The 20,469-nt window shown below is 39.5% G+C and overlaps 2 protein-coding genes across 6 annotated transcripts in view; one reads left to right on the top strand and one right to left on the bottom strand.

The window, feature by feature from the left end:
• Positions 1 to 5,686, bottom strand: part of gphna (gephyrin a) — a 40,309-nt gene extending 34,623 nt beyond the window's left edge. For 3 of the 5 annotated variants that reach the window (XM_060051142.1, XM_060051139.1, XM_060051140.1), the window contains exons 1-2: positions 5,430 to 5,630; positions 2,046 to 2,124 (exon numbers count right to left, since the gene is read on the bottom strand). In XM_060051142.1, the coding sequence (XP_059907125.1) occupies positions 2,046 to 2,124; positions 5,430 to 5,493 (143 nt within the window). In that variant the 5' untranslated portion in view covers positions 5,494 to 5,630. Of the gene's footprint in view, positions 1 to 2,045; positions 2,125 to 5,429 lie in introns of all 5 variants that reach the window. The other 2 variants (XM_060051141.1, XM_060051143.1) reach the window with 2 other exon arrangements.
• Positions 5,687 to 10,260: 4,574 nt separating this feature from the next.
• Positions 10,261 to 20,012, top strand: dnal1 (dynein, axonemal, light chain 1). Its single transcript, XM_060051185.1, has 8 exons — positions 10,261 to 10,367; positions 10,996 to 11,034; positions 14,166 to 14,275; positions 15,126 to 15,181; positions 15,371 to 15,426; positions 15,551 to 15,677; positions 15,899 to 16,039; positions 19,063 to 20,012. The coding sequence occupies exons 1-8, from the start codon at positions 10,365 to 10,367 to the stop codon at positions 19,125 to 19,127; spliced, it is 597 nt and encodes a 198-aa protein (XP_059907168.1). The 5' UTR covers positions 10,261 to 10,364; the 3' UTR covers positions 19,128 to 20,012.
• Positions 20,013 to 20,469: the final 457 nt, after the last annotated feature.

Raw genomic sequence — 20,469 nt, forward strand, 5'->3', positions numbered from 1 at the left:
ACGTTAATTCAATGCATAAATATTCAGTGCTTAGAATTCAATGGCTTCTTATTTTCAAAAACCGATGGGACAGATTTACTTCCATATTTTTGAGGCCCATCATGACATAGAAGAATATATACAACCATTCAGACATAAAAAAAAGCTTTTATGTTCCAATACATTCTAGTAACAATGTTTGTAAGGATGGTTTAAAACTATTTGTTTTATCATGATAGGGTTATCTATAAAAGGTAGAGTTCATTATTGATTTTTTAAAATATAAAAATTGACAAACACTTAAGTGAAGCCTGGTTAAAATGACCAAGTTTGATAAATTTCAAATTGCACACGTTTTCTGTTGTTGAAATATTTTGATAGTTCTCTGAATTAATTTGTCGAGAACTCAAATTGTGGATATTACTTCAACTGCTGATCCCGATTACATATCATGCATCCATAAACGTTTGGACAGTGTGCAAAAACAAACCAATACTACAACCTTGAAAACAGTCAACACAAATTATTGACAAAGTTGGGAACCTTGACCCATCCTTGCTCATGAAATGCCCAAACTTTTTGTGAATGCTCCTCTATCCCGATAATAAAGAGCCCTCTCCTTCCCCAAGTAACCCCATACATAATAAAGAGCACTTTCCTTCGCCAGAGGGGTATTCCATCAAAGTCGCTAATGAAAGCGGTGCTTAGTTGATTAAGCCCGGTTAGAACTAATGCCAACTTCCACTTGAGGCTAAAGCCATTCCATCAACGTAGTTCAACCATGCCTTTGCTTAGGTTAGTTCAAGCCAGACTAATGTTATCTTGGATAAAGCGTGCTCACAAGATATGTAACCAGCCCAGAACCTTGAATGTTGAATCATGGATCAAATGTCCGAAAAGGACAGAGCAGAATTTTCCAGCAGCGAACAGATGCTGCTTGTTGAGGTCTATGAGGAATTCAAGCATATAATTACTCAAAAAGGGAACACCGTAATCATTAATAAAGACAGGGAGGCCGCCTTGTAATAAAATCGCTGATCTTTTGAATGCATAAGTAGTATTAAGCGTAACATATTTAAATTTAATATTGACCGTATATTTGTTATCAGGAAGATAATCTTGCGGTAACGTGTCAGACTTGCACCTGGTTGTCCGGGGTTCAATCCCCACCTAATCAGTAATTTAGGAAGGATTACTGGAGAAATCAAACAACTTTTCATGCCTTTTATTTTCCATTTCTTTGAAAATTCTAAATTGAAAATAAGACAACGCAAGAATTCAATGACGCACTCAGGACGCAAACTCGGGTCGCCCGTACTACATGGCTAATGCTAGACTACTCCCCCAACTGCTTGTTTCCGATACATTTGTCTAAAAATGTGTTGAGAATATATCCTGGATAACAATAGATAGCAATTCATTTAATTATTTTATTTGCATCATTTAATTTTGGCCCTTAGTGAAAACACAGGCTGTTTGTACTTCATGTAAATTTATGACAAAATCGTACGGAATAGGCTTGGCGGAACCTTCTGATGGTAGACTTGTTTCCGACAGATGGACTTCTCTGAAACACTGATCCAGTAAGCCTGACAGTTAGCCTGGTACCGACCAGGTTAGTTTGGTCTGATAAATTGCCATGGTTACTTAGCGGAGATTCCCTTAAGTCACGTTAAGTGGAACGCAACTCTATCTGAAAGTTACGAGGCTAAGCGAAATAAGCCCGGCTTTGCCTTTAGCCTGGTTGATGGAATACCCCCCCGGTAACCTCCACTATCCCGATAATAAAGAGCTCTCTCTTTCCCCAGGTAGCATAAACTAATTTGTCAATATATTGCTCAGTGGTGTTGCATATACTCAGTCCAAAAAAACTAAAAGATTAAACCATATTACAATGTTCAGCCATTTAAATAATACATGCCTACCACTGCAGAGAAAATGATGGATTTGTCTTACAGGGATGTATGCTTTCCCAGAGTACTTTTTATTCTTGATTTCCTATATTAATCCCTTATGTCTCTCCATAACGGTGTCCACTTGGTGAGGGTGGGTAGGTATTGACTCACAGTGAAGGGTCATGGACCAGATCCTTGAGGTTGACGCCACTCCTGTCCTCTGCCAAGTTCCTAAAGCAACTGTCGCTGACTGGAATATAAAGACACAACAAAAATAAAGAAAGGGAGAATCTTGAGGCAATACTGTCGCACCCTTTATCGAACAGTGCAATGTTGATTGATTTGCAATGCTATCGCATAAATTCGGAAGTAAATACAGTTTTTGCATAAGATTATCAATCATAGTCAACTAGACAATAAAAGAGAAGCACTTGTGAAGAGGCAACGCTCTTTAGTACATTATTGGACCAAATGTAATTGTTTTTTTAGTTTGGGTCACACATTCTATGGTTACCCTTCCAATGATGACAGTTTGACAGTTTTGTTTTGACAGTTTTTTGACAGATGTTTTTTATTGTATGCAGGTAATGTTCATTATATACAATAAAATATTATGTATATTCATATTCTATTAATAAGTTAAGACAATCAAAGAGTTATTCATGTAGGAGAGAAAATGTTGTTAAACTTTAAGATGTTGCTGTAACATGGATGTAAACAAACAGTTGTCTAAAAGATATGACGATAGTTTGATACACAGTAAATCATTTTGTCAAAAATAAAATGCATTGATAATGCCATTTTTTTTCATCCTCCTTTCAAACAATTATATACTCTATGCTGACTAACTCCAAAACTAGTCCTAAAATTGCTTTGTGGTTAAACATACCAACAAACACAATCTAACATATATAATTTTTGTTATATCAACCTCAAATGCCCTTCTACCATTGCAATGCTCATTTAATTAGTAGGAGGGAAGAACATGTTTATTAGTACTCAACCAGGCTGTAAAAGTATCTAGTAGATCATAATAATCCAAATAGATGAAAATAGAAACAACCACAGCCTCTAAAACAACCACATGCTGTATAGCGACCACAGGCTGTTATAACGACCAGCGGCCATTGTAACGACCAGCGGCCATTGTAACGACCAGCGGCCGTTGTAACGACCACAGGCCGTTGTAACGACCACAGGCCGTTGTAACGACCACAGGCCGTTGTAGTGACCACAGGCCGTTATAACGACAGCTTCTATAACGACCATCGGCTGCATAACAACATTCAAAACATGGATGAAGAAACTCAGGAGACCGAGGGAGCAAGAAAGGGAGCAAAAGAGAATGTATTTAAGTATGTCTACATGAATAATAGCGATTCACTTCGTGAAATATTTGAAAGGTTGGATATTAGTGACTATGGTTACAATGTTGGAGTAGATAAAGATACAATATGTTGTTCATTCATAATTTTGTTCCTTGAAAAGACAAACAAATAATATTTTTTATTCCTATAATTAGGGCCCGACCGATATTGATTTTTGAGTGCCGATGCCGATGCCGATTATTTTCAGAGAAAAATTACGATTACGATTTAATCGGCCGATTAAAAAAAACAAAAACAAAAAAAAAAACATATAAAACGTAGTTTTTGATACCTTAAATATACTTTAAACACTTTTGACGAATATGTGAATTGAATGCAGAATCTTTGAGTGTTTTAGAATACATTTACAGTCAAAAATGAGTGTAATGTAAAATGTAAAATAAATAACTAACTCCCAATGTGCTGCGCTCGTGAGCAGTGACTAACACGTGCGTGCTGAGCAGTATGGTCTCACCGTTAGAGTCTACAGTATAACAAATTAACATGGCCTGGGACCTAAAGAAAAACAGGCACAACATGCTCAAACAACGCGTCTTGTGTACATTGGTGAGGTGAGCGCGCAGCTGCCTGAGCGAGCGTGCTTTCATGTTGTACGGTAAAATTCAATCTCCTCTTTTTTACTTCAGCTAAAGTTGTTAGTTAGCAAGGCGAGTAGGAGCGCAATCTGCAGGATATTAATCGCAATAACATTTATAAAAAAATAAAATAAAATAAAAATCGGTTGTAATCTGCGTCTTTTTGGCCGATGCCGATTATTTTCAAAAAGGCTATAATCGGCCGATTAAATCGGCAGGCCGATAAATCGGTCGGGCCCTACCTATAATCTATACTATCTGGTCCACAGTGTGTTAAAAGATGACATGGTAGATTGTGATGAGTGGATACGGTTGTTTATCATGTGTTGAAGCTGATGGTTTGGGAGCTTCTTATGGGTCCATTGTTGTTCATCATGTGTTGAAGCCCGAACCAAACAATAAACCCATGACAAATGTTCCAGCCAGCTGTATCTGAGACGCCTCCTTACCCTTCACCTCCCGACATTGAGCCATCCCTGCCATAATGGTGTCTGACTCCCAGGCCATGCACTCTGTCAACCTCTACACAACCTCATGGATGAACCATAGCCTAACATAATCTACTCACTGTTAGTGAAGAAACCTGATAGGGAGGACTCATCATTTATCATTCTACAAATAAACTCCATATTGTGTTACCATTGGTCTGCCACATCACAGCACCATGGACCTAATGTTGGGTACAAAACAACTAAATGGTTCAGATCTAACCAGATTTATCAGATGTAGAGGATGGATCAGATCTAAACCAGATGTAGCAGATGTGGGGGAGGATTATAAAGCAGATGCAGCAGATGTGGAGGATGATTATAAAACAGATGTAGAAGATGTGGAGGAGGATCATAAACCAGATGTAGCAGATTTCAAGCAGGATAGATCAGATCTAAACCAGATGTAGCAGATGTGGAGGATTGATGGATCAGAACTTGTTAGTCTTTTATGTTGTACTTGTTTTAATGTTCATTGTAGCACTTTGAGGTCAGTAAGTTGATGTAAAGTGCGTTATAAATAAAATGTATTATTATTATTATCTAAACCAGATTTACCAGATATAGAGGAGGATGGATCAGATCTAAACCAGATGTAGCAGATGTGGAGAAGGACTACAGACCAGATGTAGCAGATGTGGAGGAGGACTACAAACCAGATGAAGCAGATGTGGATCAGATCATACCAGATGTAGCAGATGTGGAGGAATACATGAATAATGCAGCTGGTGTAGGGTAGCGCTAACGCTGACTGGGCTATCACTGTTACTGTTAATTTGGGGGTTAAAAAGACTAAAGCCATCGGTAATCGATGCAAATATGACACATAAATATATAAGGTTGCAGTTCAACGGGTTTTGAAAGGTGCATACTATAGTAGTATACCGTTCACTGGCTGGACACTGGTTCTGATTAAATGTTCAACCCAGTGAAGGCAGCATAGTAACGACAACCGGCCATTAACGGGATAACATGCTAAGGCTCACGTAGATTAGCATGCTGGCTAACGTTAGCTCTGCAGCAGAGACAGCTCTTAGCATCGTGACAGTCGAAAGAAAAGCCTGAAAACATAAGAGATGTCTGTCCAGAAAGCGTTTCCCTTACCCGTCAGAATCCCGACTCGGATCTGGTGGTCGTGGTTGGTGAGGACCATCCCGTCCGCCGCCATGTTTACACCAACCTCTGTACTGCTAGCTCCACTAGCTACATAGAGCTAGCGTGCGGAGAGGACGGGCTATAGCTACTGCTCTGTGGACCCGCTGCTGCTGCTGCTGCTGCTGCACCTCTGGAATATAGAAGACATTTAGGAGGAGGGGGCTGGGGAGGGAGTGCACGCGCACCGCTTGTGTGTGCACACGCGCACAGCTCTTGTGCACGTATGACTACTAAATAAGAAGAGCAGGGAATTAAAAGGAAATCCAGATGCAATTAGTGAAAGGCAGGCAGATGATCGGAATATATAGAATCTCACATGACAATGACAATATGTCTTATAGGTTCAACACCTGACTGTAAAGAGAGAATGGGATCAGTACAATCCTATCATTCCTCTCAAATGATAGGATTGTATGTTTTTGGTCAAATAGTTGCGTGTGTTAATTGTCATTTCCATGTTGCCCACAGAAGAGGTGGTTAATAGGATGCTACATGATTAGTATTGGTGACGTCAGGCTATCCCCATACCAGTCACTTCACATCAACCGATAAATATTTGTTAATATATAACCCCAATTCAGATGTCAGAAATGAGTTGCAGGGGGCTATCATGGGAATATCAGCGTGCTGTGCATCTTTAGATATCAGCTAAAGTCAGGTCTGTTGGAGATCCACACATCGTCTATTGCAGAAGCTTGCATTCAGCCGGATGCATGTTTGAGGCCCATCGTGACATAATTGATCCCAAGGGTGGACAGCCTTTGTTGCAGAACACAGTGTAGTACAGTATACCTGGGTGCTCCAGACATATTAACAAAGCATGATTTGGTAATGTGTTCTCTCTCCTGATGGCTTGTTTTTGCATGTTCCCCAGTGTATCGCAAATAAGAAACTAAAAGGTTAATACAAATATAGGCAAGGCAAGGCAATTTTATTTTTAATGTGCTTTACAGAGAAAAAGACAACAGTATCATTTATAGTGAAGAATTACATGCAAACAAGTGCATCCTTCAATGAAATTACACATGTAGGCCTACTGTAAAAAAATAAAGGGAGAAAATATAAAAAGGAATAAAAAAGTTTAAAAGACCTTCAGTAGGGTGAGATATGAATCTGACATTTAACTATAAATCGATTAGAGTAAAAATAAAAAATAAAAGTATAAATCGATTAGAATAAAAAAAAGAGAAGGGAAACATTAGAAATGTAAAATAGTACGCATCACTGAAGAGCTTAGTATTTAGTTTAAAAATAGAAGTTGTGGCAGCGTTTTTAATTTCTTCTGGCAGTTTGTTCCAAAGTTTAGCTGCATAAAAACTAAAAAATATTTTTGTTTTGAGACCTCAGTGTATGTATGAACATGTCACGTATATAGTTTGGTCCAATGCCATTTAGTGCTTTAAAAAAAGATGTAGAGCTTTATAATCAATTCTATAAATAACAGGAAGCCAGTGTAAGGACCAGGATGGGGTGATGTGCTCACTCCTTTTAGTCCTAGTCAGCAACCGGGCATCCCAGTTAAAAGGGCATTACCGTAGTCCATCCTGCTTGAAATTAAAGCGTGAATACGTTTTTCTAGGTCACTCTCTGACATAAGGTCACTCAATTTTGCAATGTTCTTCAGGTGAAAAAAGGCTGATTTAGTGACTGATTTCTCATGATTGTTGAAGCTCAAATCACTGTCAATGATGATGCCAAGATTTCTTACAGCATTCTTAAGTCCATTTGTGCCAAGTAGAGTAGCAACCCTGGATCTTTGCTCTTTGTTCCCAAATATAATGACCTCAGTTTTGTCTGTTCAACTGAAGAACATTTTGTGACATCCAAGTGTTAACATGGTCGAGAGACTGATGGAGAGAATCGAGGGATGCAACATCATTGGGAGACAGAGCGAGGTAAATTTGAGTGTCATTTGCATAGTTATGATAACACATTGAGTTTTTCCCAAAGTTCTGGCCGAGTGGGAGCATGTAGAGATTAAACAAGGGGCCTAGGATCGATCCCTGAGGAACATCACAAGTCAAGGTTGCTGATTTGAGGTGTAGTTTTATATGGCAACAAACTAGCTCCTGCCCTGTAAGTAAAATTCTAGCCATTTTATGAAAGCACCTGAAATACCGACCAAGTGATTCAGTCGATGGAGTACTATATATAATAATAATAATAATACATTTAATTTAGAGGCGCCTTTCAAGACACCCAAGAGCTTACAGAGCATATAGTCATCATAAATCGTTTAAAAAAAACAAGAAATTGTGGAAAAAATAAATAAATAAATAAACATAATAAAAAAATAAATAATAAATGGGGCCTAGAAAATATGGTGGTCAACAGTATCAAATGTTGCACTGAGGTCCAGTAGTATCAGGACAGTTGTTTTGCCTGCATCAGTGTTCAGACGAATATCGTTTATCACCTTTACAAGGGCTGTCTCTGTGCTATGGTTAGTACGGAAGCCAGATTGATATGCCCCATTTCCACTGCAGGGTGCGGAACGGATCGGATCGCAAAGGTGCGGGTCGGGTCGCGTTTCCACCGCCAAAAGTGGGCGTGACCCGGACTTTGCCGTACCCGTTCCGGCCCCATTCTCGGGACTCCTCCGTTGCGGTACCCAAAACGAGACCAGACGCCTGAAAGGGTCCCGTGAAATTCTAGCTACACCCCCCCTCCGTTGATTGGTCGACAGAATCGTCACTTCCGGGTGACGCGGGGATAAAAACAAACAAACAGTAGCCTCGAGGTATTATTCTTTACAATTAACATGTCGCGTAAAAAGCTTGCTTGGGCGAACAAGGAGGTGGAGACGCTCGTCTGCATTCTTGGGGAGGAAGACGTTGTTTACGATGTTTACGTAGCTGCCGCGGCGATCGACATCCGGGCTACCACCAAGGGTAGTGTCGGCAGTGGAAACGCGACCTCGGAACTGAGCTGGGCTATACCGCCCCCTCCCTACCGCACCTTTGCGATCCGATCCGTTCCGCACCCTGCAGTGGAAATGGGGCAATAATAGTAATCAAAATAACCATCTGACGATGGAAAAGCAGTTAATTGGTTAAAAACATTTTTTTCAATAATTTTTCAGATAAAAGTCGATTTGATATTGGTCTGTTGGTGCTTAGTACTGAACGATCCAAGTTACGTTTTTTGAGCAGTGGCTTTACGACTGCTGTTTTTAGGGACCTGGGAAAAGTACCAGTTTGTAGTGATGTATTTATAATCTGAAGCACATCTGTTGTTATGAGATGAAGGACAGATTTAAAAAGACTACTGGGTAACGTATTCAGCAGGGAGGTAGCAGAGCTGAGATTTTGAACGGTTTTAATTAGAGTTTCATGGTTGATGGTACTAAATTCTGACATTTGGTGTATGGGCCCTCTTTCAGTAGCTGGTGAATCCAAAACACGAGTTGTATGCAACTGCGTTGTTATTATATGTTAATATAAATAATCAACCTCCTTATTGGTGCTACAACAGCAAATCCTTTAGTGTGATTCATGACCCTGCCGGGGCTAACAATGACACGAAGGCAGACCTCTTATCCGTTTCACACACAGATACATCGACACTTATATGTTGGGGGGAGTTGGATCGTAGGATAATTTAATGTTCAAAGGAACAGATATATTTGCAATGGATAGTTAATATAATAAAGGAAGAGAGACAAACACTGAGGGCGTTATTGAAAAGAGAAGTTTGGACAGTGTTTGCTATTGCAAACTTAGTTAATTCTAGTCATTTAAGGTAGGCGATACATTTTTAAATGTAGCTTCCAAATGTGTGCTACTGCTCTATTAAATACTCAGTGGCATAGTTGTATTCTCTATATTCTCTTGTGGTGACCCAGTTGAGCACGAGCAAAAATGTAATATAGCCTACTTCTATGCAAAATACAACACACATTCAGCACGCACTGTGTGTTATTTATATAGTACCAGTATTTATATTTTATATATAGTATTAACATATTATCAACAGTCAGACACCATTACAACCTTCAAGTCACAACTCAAAACTCACCTGTTCAAACTCGCACACAACGTCTAACTGATCACTGTTTTGATAGTTTTTTTTGTTTTGTTTTGTCTTGTTTTATTTATTTCTTATTGCTTATGTTTATTTATTTATTTTTTTCCACAATGTCTTGTTTTTAAAAAAATGTATGATGACTATATGCTCTGTAAGGTGACCTTGGGTGTCTTGAAAGGCGCCTCTAAATTAAATGTATTATTATTATTATTATTATTATTATAAGTATTTATAAAATAACTTTCTGAATGCTGAACAATGATTGGTTGCCTCAGCATACACTCAGTATGCTGAGGCAACCAATCCTTGTTCAGTATTGTATGAATGATAGATAAAATAATATAGGCTGCAAGGTCAGGTACAAGTAAAAACGTAGAAACTATAGCAACCAAAACCAGGGACTAGCTTATTGGAAACATGACGTGTAAACCCATAACCCAAGATTAAAATATGATATGCTTAGTGTAGGAAACATGCATTAACATGTCGCCTGGATCAATTTGCAACTTATACATTTTAGAAGTCATTTTGTAAGAAATGTTTGCATGTTTTACATTGGTGTTTGCAATCGAAAGTGGGGGAGAAAGATAAAGGGATAGAGCCATAAACTGTCAATCATTACCATGCTTTCAAAGAGAAGAGATAGAGCCATTAGCTGTCAATCATCACCATGCCAATGTAACGATTCTTAAATCGTTACATTGGCTCCCTGTATGACAGATGATTTTAAAATCATGCTGCTCCCCTTCATTTTTTAGGGCTAGACTCAGAGCATATGATATGCGGACCTGCGGACCTTAGTGGGCATGCGCCGGTCAGTGACGTAGCGGTGTCGTCATAGCAACAGCAGCCGTCAACATGGTGAGTGATTGCTCCCCGTGTTTCTAAGACACTCTTTCACACATTTTCACTAGAGTTCAATAATAATTCGAACGATTTATTTTAATATATCTGTGTAAACGTGTGATTACTGTCAAGATTATCTTAGTCGATCGAACGTCAAAAATGATCGTGGTGATTCGTGCAGTGTTGTCAGATTTCCTGGCCCAATCTGGCAACAATCTTCGTGCAGTTAGCCCTGGCTGAGAGTCTCCTTTCAATGTTTAAGTTATCATGATGTTAACGCACGTCATCACTGTCGTTTTTTTTTATGTTGTTGCTAAAGACAATCAACATGGAAAGCTGTATAGTCAGAGGGTCCACCTATCTGTGTAGAGAAGTGCATCCTGTTAGTGTCACACCATAATAGTACTTCACTATCAGTGTATTTCACCTTCTGTGTACTTCACCCTCTGTGTACTTCATCCTCAGTGTTCTTCAGTGTACTTCACCCTCAGTGTACTTCATCCTCTTCACCCTCAGTGTACTTCCCCCTCAGTGTACTTCACAATCTATGTACTTCACCCTCAGTGTACTTCACCCTCTGTGTACCTCACCCTCAGTGTACTTCAGTGTACTTCACCCTCATTGTACTTAACATATTTTGCAGGCAAAAGCAACAACCATCCGAGAAGCGCTGGTGAAATGGGTAAGTCGTATGTAAATATTTCTCCATTCCAATTCCAAATGTTCAGATTATCTTAGAATCGCGCGCTTCTTTTCTGATTTTCTTATTCTACTTTAAAGATACTATTTTTTACAATGGAAGTCAATAGGAGGACGGCGGAGCTGTCCGCCCATTCTCTGACAATTACTACTTCAGACTTTGTAACTTGGTCAATATTTTATCGTTAACCTTCGTTGAAAGGTTTAACAAATCAGAAAACAGAATTTTGATTACCTTTCTCAAAATCACAGTTTAAAGGCACCCAGTGCAACTTTCGAGGCTTAAAAATAAACATTAAATTTCTAGTCTTTTTTACACGTAGTAAGTTTCAATAACTCCATACCATTACATACCGACATTCAAGCAGCAAAGATGAGACGTCGTTGTGTGGTGAGAACTGATAGAAAATCGATAACAACAACAATGCCGCCATTTTCATTATTTTTTGTAACCTACAATAAATAAAGCAGGCTTCCAGTCAATGGAAAAATGGCTTCTCCCCACCGGCGATTGTTGTTGTTTACGATTTTCTATCAGTTCTCACCACACAACGACGTCTCATCTTTGCTCCTTGAATGTCGATATGTAATGGTATGGAGTTATTGAAACTTACTACGTGTAAAAAAGACTAGAAATTGAATGTTTATTTTTCATTGAATGTTTACATAAAGTTGCACTGGGTGCCTTCAAGTTCCATGTCGGCTTGTTTTCAGTTGGTTTTATAGACCTCTGAAGAATCAGTCCCGCCTCCGAGGCTCCGGTTCCCTCGGGTTGTTCAAACGAGACGCAGCTTTTACTTTTTCGCCACCAGTTTATTATGTACGATCATTCAAAGAACCCATGTTATTTCCCATAGACATTTGACCGAGGGAACCGGGACCGTCGGAGGCGGGACCTATTCTGTCTATTGATTTACGCTGAGGTTAGAGCGTGGGGACATGCAGGCAGTGTTGCCAGATTGGGCACTTTTTGTCGTTCAATTGGACTACTTTTTACGACGTTCAGGCAGCGTTGCCAGAATAGGCGATTTTCCCCTCCCAATTGGGCTACTTTAAATAACGTTGGGCTGGAAAAACAAGCATTAGGCGAGTACATACAATTTCGGCTGTTTTAAAAACTGGCGGGATTATTATAATTCTTTCTACAAGCATCAATCTATACCAACGGAATTAAAAAGGGAATCTCGACGGTCTATAGGCCTACTTTCAACATAAAGGGCCCTATTTTAACGGTCTGAAACGCAAGTGAGAAGCACCAAATGCAAGTAGCTTTGTGGGCGGTTCTATGGCGATGTTGCTATTTTACCGGCGGATAAATGGCTCTTGCGCTCGGCGCAAATCTAAAAAGGGTTGGTCTGAAGTAGCCTAATTACCCGTAGGGGTGGTTTGGGCTTAACGTGCAATAAACAAAGGAGAGTGCCATCTCCCGAGCCATGAGCGCATTCGAATCTGACAAGTTCATATTTTGACAGTGCGTTTGCAGTCTCCAATGAGAGACAGATGCATGTCCACATGAATTTCAAACTTCAAATGGCTCAGTTTATGGCCAAATAATATGGCCTAATTCACACATGGAATAGCGTTTTTTTCCACAACTTCAGAAATACTGTGTCCTCAAATAAATTTCGGCAAAGAAAACTTAACACACATATGCGGTAACTGTGGTTCTATTTAATGATATGCGCAATACATTTACAAGCATCGTTTTTTACTTGTATTGTATGCATTATCGTTATTGACTTGTGTTCCTAATATGGAATATCCCCCGTTAATATGCCTTGCCATGGACTGTATTATGCGTTACGTGTTTAGTTTGCGTGTGTTTAAACAGATGGACGCATACACGCCAGCCTGCATTCATTGATCCCTTTACGCATACACACACGCTCGCTCACATTCATTCATTCATTTTAACACTGACTCGCGGTAAAACAATGTTTTCTCACGATAAAATACTCATCAATGCTAAGAGTAATGGGCTTGTACACGATGTGTGTCAAGAATTATATGTGTTTGCAGATGCATTGATTTAAAAGTACAACTTATAACCGCTGTATCAGCTGTTCTTTCCCAAATAATATACCAAGAATGTGTGGTAGATGAGAGAAGCAAAGTGTATGCGCTAGGTGCAAAAGCAACATTATGCGTGCGCTCTTAAAATAGCATCTGAACAACACGCCACTGACTTTAAACCAGGTATTTCCTGGTTTGTGGCGGAATTGTTTTCTGAAACTGCAAAAAATAGCACCAGGGAACGTTTGCGCCAGAACACGCCTCCTCCTTTCGCCGAACCGCCCCTTGGGGCGCAAGATCATTCCCTAATTTGGGGAATTTAGGGAAAAGAACGCTTTGTTGCAAACTATCAACGACACATGCGTAAGTGTAAAAAGTCAATTGCGCTAGATGCAAGATAGGGCCCAAAGTGTACATATTTATAATTCGAAGTTCGTCCCAGCCTTTATACCACAGATACTCTAGGGTATGGCATATAACCGCGTTGTCTGATTACAGTTTAATTCATTTTTCACAATTTACCATCTCGTTTTGAAGAATAATCACCGCACCATTTGTTTGAATGGGAATCGCGACGGTCTATTCTTTCAACATAAAGTGTACATATTTATAATTTGAAATTAGTCCCCGCCTTTATACCACAGATACTATAGGGTCTATAGCATATAACCGCGTTTTCTGATTACAGTTTAATGTAACAGTAAGCTGACAAAATCACTAATTAACACCGCAACTGCAAATTAACCACACAGATAACCATGGCAACCGGTCAAACAAATTTTCTTTTTGCCATCATTCTGCTCGCGCATCCGCTGTGTTGATAAACAAATATTCTCCCTATTCATATTTTATGAATATTTATATTTTTTCAGTTTGAAAAATGATCTTTTATGTGTCTACTTATTCAGATTTTTTTTCTGTATGTGTGAAGTTGTATGTGTAAAAACCACGAAAAAAAAAGTAAAAAAAAAAAAAAAGATCTTTTTTAAACACGCTTTCAGAGACCCCAACCCCCTTGCTGTATCAATCAAGGGGTCATCGTTATATAATAATTTGGGACTGCATGTGTGCGTTTGTGCATGTATTATTTATGAATATCAGGAGGAAAAGGCTGGGGAAAAGGTTGGTGAGGCCAAAGAAGTGAAGCTGTACGGTCAGATTCCTCCTGTAGAGAAGATGGACGCCTCCCTGTCCACGCTGATCAACTGCGAGTGAGTTCTGGTCTCAGCCTCTTCATCTATATGTAGAAATATTTGACACACATTGTACGAACACATGTTACACGAGTTGTGTTATACATAGTAACGACAATATTGGTGACTCTTCTGTCGGGTAGGAAGGTTAATGTTAGTTCTATCGGTTAGGTTGTAATGAACATGACAAGTTTTAATGCATCCCAAAATACCGGCCATGCAGTCACTCAACCCATAAACCCCATAATACTGTAGCCGAGCGTTCTGGGTTCAACTATACTAATTATTATATAAAACAAAGAACGGGACCAGAGACGAGGTAGTGCGTTCAGCAGCCCACTCGGCTTCACTTTAATCACCCCTCCCCTACACACAACACATCAACTGTCAACTTCCCCCTTACAGCAACTCACGAGGGACACACCTCCTTTTCCAGACTACACACAGAACAGTCTGTTACAATACCACCCATGCAGTCACTCAACCCATAAACCCCATAATACCAGCCATGCAGCCACTCAACCCATAAACCCCATAATACCAGCCATGCAGCCACTCAACCCATAAACCTTATAATACCAACCATGCAACCACTCAACCCATACACCTTATTATACCAGCCACGCAGGTACTCAACCTATACACCCCATATTTCATGGAGTTAATTTTATGATATTGTTCTTCCTTACATATTTCTTTCATATAATGCCTTGTATTTTCTTTTGTGTGGTTATTTGGCTATGTAAAAGACAGCTGCATCAGTCAATATAAATGTAATTCCCCAGATAACCATGCATGTGATATGTGACATGTTACAAAGAATATATAGATGATAATAATGCAACTATTATTCTTTATATCTACACAGGAAACTTTCCTTGTCAACAAACTGCATTGAGAAAATAGCAAACCTCAATGGCTTGAGTAAGTTCTCAGAGACTGCACACACATCCATACAAACACATTTTAGATAAAGGAACTAATCAAGAAGTGACACATATAAATACTATTAAAAAAATAGTCCCCCAGACAGCCATGAATGCACACACAGACACACATCAAGTACATCCATATTCCATACAAAATGGGTTAAGAATCTTTGTTTCCTTGTAGAAAACTTGAGGATACTATCGCTAGGAAGAAACAACATAAAGAATCTTAATGGACTCGTGAGTTCACATTAATCCCTACGTACACACTAATGGTTTATTACCTCTTCTCACATACATGCTGCGGAGACACATGTACAAAGATACAGTGTGTGTGTGTGTGTGTGTGTGTGTGTGTGTGTAGGAGGCAGTAGGGGACACATTAGAAGAGTTGTGGATCTCCTACAACCTGATTGAGAAACTGAGAGGAATCCATGTCATGAGGAAACTCAAGGTCCTCTACATGTCCAACAACCTGGTGAAGGAGTGGGGTGAGCTCCCATGTTGTTACATTAACTATTGTATTGAAAATACATATGTTGTTATTGGATATGTTGTTGGATATGACACAAGTGTGTGAGTTGCATTTTATTTTTAAAGTAACCAACCAGTTGAGGTTTAAATTTGATCACATATTCAGAAACAGTACGGCTAACATAATCTAATATATCGTATTCATTTGAAGCTAACATGCTAACCCTTCATTCCACAGGGGAGTTTGTGAAGCTAGCAGACCTGCCGTGCCTGGTGGACCTGGTCTTTGTGGGAAACCCCCTGGAGGAGAAGTATTCAGCCGAAGGGACGTGGATGGACGAGGCCTCAAAGAGGCTCCTTAGGCTGAAGAAACTAGACGGTACTGACTTACGACTGCTTGCTGGATTTTCCTTCTGCTGAAAATATTCTATAGCCACCCGTCAACATGGATTTTAATGAAGAATGTTGTGTTGACCAAATAACACTAGTAGGCTCGCTGGAACAACAGTTCAGAGTAATGAGTGCGCATTCTTCTGCTATTTACAGTTGAATTTTGCCATTGAATTTCAAGCACTGAATATTTATAAATTGAAATGACCTGAATTTTTTGTTTTTAACTCTTTACAATTTCAATAATTGTCACCGATATTTTTCAATGTTCCAAATTCTCAATCTATTATTCGACGTAAAAAAAAAAATCAATATGCAAAATTCAATCTATAAATTCAACTTAAATATTTCCAACGTCCCAAAATTCAACATGCCAAATTCAGCTGCAAAATTCAATGCATGAAATTCAGTGTTAACATCCGGGGACCCAAGGAAGAGCAATTAATCCTAGATTCTAGATTGCGGCCAAGCAAGGAGAGCAAGCGGGAATAAGCGCATCACTCGTTGGATACCCGTCCGACTCTGATGCAGGAAGGCATGTGTGCAAAGCAGGTTTCAGCCAAGTCCAACGGCAATGGCTGTTACATCGAATTCCGCTGTTGCACATTTTCGGCAACCTGCACGAGTTTGAAGCGTAAACAGGCATGAAGTCGTTGTTCACGTGCGGAAACATGCATCTCATGCAGCTTAAAACGTAACATTTGTATCGATCATTTGAAATGGGTGCATTCGTTTTGTGATACCGGGCAATAGCACGTTGAGGAAAGTGGAGTACACCTGAACCAAAACGGTTGATATGCCTCTGTGGTGGCATAATGAGAGCGCAGCGAGCATGCAGAGCCGACAGTATGACAGAGTGTCTTGATGCAGGTATGAGGATGAAAAATTCAAATCAGGATGCTGTCGGGCGCTTCTTCCCGAGGCACGCCGTTCTGCCTCTGGATCTCCAGGATGCTGCCCATTGAGTTGCCACTCAATGCACAGTACTGCCGGCTCTGCACTCTCGTTGCAGTGCACATTGCAAGGCTTCAGATCGCCCAAGCATCACACCAAACGTAGGCCAAGGGACCTCGGATGGCCACAAATTTGTGGCCTAATAAATTGGGCTATTAACCCACTACAATTACCCTTATGCTGCATGCAAATCCACCCAAGTCTAAACGGTGTGCATTATAGCAAAAACAAATAAAACATAGGATCCCCCTCACCTTGTTATTAAATGTTTTTAATAAATACATTTGATTTCATTAGCATTTTCAAGACCCATACTGTAGTGGCAAAAAAACGTGGTTGGGTTTTTCCTATAACCCCAAGTTTCAATTACCTATCAATTTACCACACGGAGAAAGCAGGCATTGCTTGACGCTCAGTTTGTGTCCAGAAAAGAGTGAGAGTTTGACTGTCCAAGGCCGTCATTTATTGTAAATAAAATATAAACCAATTAAGGATGCAAAGCAAGTATCTATATCAAGGTGTTCACAGTTCACAAGCAGAACGATCAATAACTGTATCTGCTTGCCCGCCTTCTCCCAGTCATGAGCTTCCGTCACCAATTTAAAGGGTGCATCATCACCACCTGTAGCAGGTGCGCACTCACCACAGGTGGGAAAGAAGGAGAAATAGAAAGAGTCGTTCAAAACCAAGCCCCAACCACAGCGAGTTCTACCAGCATCCAATGCGGGAGTAACAAACATTGCAGTAGCACGGGGTGGCCACTACGAGGTGGTACCCAAAGTGAGCAATTCATCGTTGACTCACTTGTTAAACAGGCCGTTTTCACAGTCTTATTCAACCTATTCTAGTCAGTATGTTTAGTTCATAGCTCCATGACAACACTTAGAAGGGTGAATTTTTTTTAGCAGGCTAGTTTTTATTTTATTGGAGGTTAAAAATTATAAATAATTAGGGGCACGGCCTCTTGTGTGACTGCTAGCAGCTGACTCTCACCTCGACGGCTAGTTTTCAGGATTAGCATTCTATCTCCGTCATCTTGACCTCGACTGCATTCATTCCTATTGTTCATTCCGGTGCCAAGATGCCTGGCTCTGCGGTCAACTGTACCAACCGATCGTTTAAAAACTAATGAGCTACGAGCTAATTCGTTGTACGTCAGGGCATATCTCCCTCCCCCTGACGTCACATCAATGCCCTTTTTTGGTTAGAGAAAATGAGGCGGAGTCAAACTATGACAAGATGGCGACGCTCGTAAGCCAAGAGAATTGTATGCAGTTGGAATAACTGAGGTCTGCCCGGGTGCTACATCCATTTTATATACTATCTATGTTCAAAACATAAAAACTTGAATGCAGCTCCTACAGATACAATGGATAAGGCATTTAGTACAGCCCACCACCGTTGCCTCTTTCCCCATAAAATGAAACAGTCAGTGTTTAATTACGTTGATTTACCTTTGAGCATTTCCTATTATGGGCTACTGTCTAAAATTCTGTTTAGAATTAACGTTTGTATTAAGAAAGAAAGACCCATCATCACCATTGGACATGGCTAAAACCTGCTCTGCACATGCCTTCCTGCATCAGAGTCGGGTATCCAATGGGTGACGCGCTTATTCCCGCTCGCTCTCCTTGCTTGACAACGATCTAGCATCTAGGATCGATTGCTCTTACTTGGGTCCCCGGATGTTAACACAACATTTCGTTAATTGAATTTTGCAGCTGAATTTGGCATGTTGAATTTCGGGACGTTGAAAATATTTAAGTTAAATTGTATACATTGAATTTTGCATCTGAAATTTGCATATAGAATTTTTTAACGTTGAAGATTAGATTTTGAATTTGTGATTATTGAAAAATAAAAGGTGAAATTGATTTGAAGAGTTAATTTCAGAGGCAAAAAAAAATCTGACGTCATTTCAATGCCTAAATATTCATTGCTTAAAATGCAATATATATATATATTTTTTAATCCGATGAGACAGATTCTTCCATAGTAGTTGTTCATCTTTAAGATGCAGCATAACTGATACTATTTTCCTGTTCTTCTCTTCATAAGGAACCCCAGTCATAAAAGCAGAAGACGACGAGGGAGAAGGAGAAGGTAATGCAGCTGAAAAATAAAATATGCAGTTAAACCACCATTCCTCTTGTTCTCCCTCTCTTTTTTACCTTTTTTTTTAACTGTTTTAAAACAGCAATGAGTTGTGATCCAGATAAATGCAGGCACTGAACTGATTGCTTATTCTGAATTAATAAAGCACATTGGTTTTATCTGAGGCATACACACACAGTCCTGTTTTGAAGCACAACTGGTTTTAGGTGTATTCACTATTGAATGTGGTGGTATGGCACACGCTCCAAGCTATAGTCCCATGACTGAATGCAACAAATGTCCTCCAACGTCACTGTGAACTCAACATATGTGAAGCCATGTGTACCATAAACCTAGCAGATATACTCCTATGCATTATTGTAAACCTAGCTGATGTACCTCTATGTGTCATTTTACACTTAGCAGATATACTCCACTTGGAGTTCCTGAGCCCATGTGGCCCTTCCTCCTTGACGTCAAACGCCCTAACTCACACCATTAAAAGATAAATTGGACATCATAAAACCCAAGTAGTTTACCCAACATGGCCTCCGTTGATGAATGCCAAAATCCAAATGAAATCGTTCTGAAATGTGAAAATTGTTTTGGCTTAATTTCTGTCTTTGATATTGAGAAAAGTTAGACATGTTATAACAATGTTTTTCTGTAAATACGCCTGTCTTATACGCTTTCAGAGTATGTTTATGGGCACAATATATTCCATTTAAGGGCCAATTCTACCTGTTCTTTTGTATCCATACATTTCCCTTTATCTGAGACTTTTTATAATGAACATCATTATAAAAAGTTGCACTTCTCTACGTGTCATTTATTAGTGTCTTGATAAGTCAATGTATATTTGATGACTTAATGGTTCTTGACAAACATTTTTGAAATAAATGATATCAAGCAAATGTGTGTCGTTCATTTGTTTTCAGATGCAAATGATAACTAGAAAATGCAATTTCCTGCAGAAAATGCGAAAATCAGTAGTGCAAAGTGAGGTTGAAAATATATTTTAGTAACGCTCCATAGTTGAAGACGTTAAGAAATGTTAAATAGCTTAAATCAAGGGAAGGTAAGTGAGTCTAAATTGAGTAAACAATATCAACATGCACACCATTTAAAAAGTGTAAATTGGTTGGAAACAAATAAAGTGTAAACTGTGGTGGATAACATAATTCACCCACGGAACTATGGGTGGGGGGGGGGTGTTAAGCACGGACCCGTTTAGCGGACGGAACGACCGTCCAGTTTAGTCCGGTTTTGACTTTACGAATGAACGTCTTTTTGTATTGTGTTCATTAAAACTTTGTGCTGGATACTCCGCCTCCGACTCCCGTCTCTCGGCACTACAAAACACCGTATTGG

The sequence above is a fragment of the Gadus macrocephalus genome, chromosome 5 (genome assembly GCF_031168955.1).
Source record: "Gadus macrocephalus chromosome 5, ASM3116895v1".
In the NCBI taxonomy this organism is placed as follows: Eukaryota; Metazoa; Chordata; class Actinopteri; order Gadiformes; family Gadidae; genus Gadus; species Gadus macrocephalus.

Bases quoted from the DNA above. Each gene is read 5' to 3' on its own strand.
- dnal1 (XM_060051185.1), top strand. The intron at 11,035-14,165 runs GTAAGTCGTATG...TATGAATATCAG, and splicing joins GAGAAGCGCTGGTGAAATGG to GAGGAAAAGGCTGGGGAAAA. The intron at 16,040-19,062 runs GTACTGACTTAC...TCTCTTCATAAG, and splicing joins TAGGCTGAAGAAACTAGACG to GAACCCCAGTCATAAAAGCA.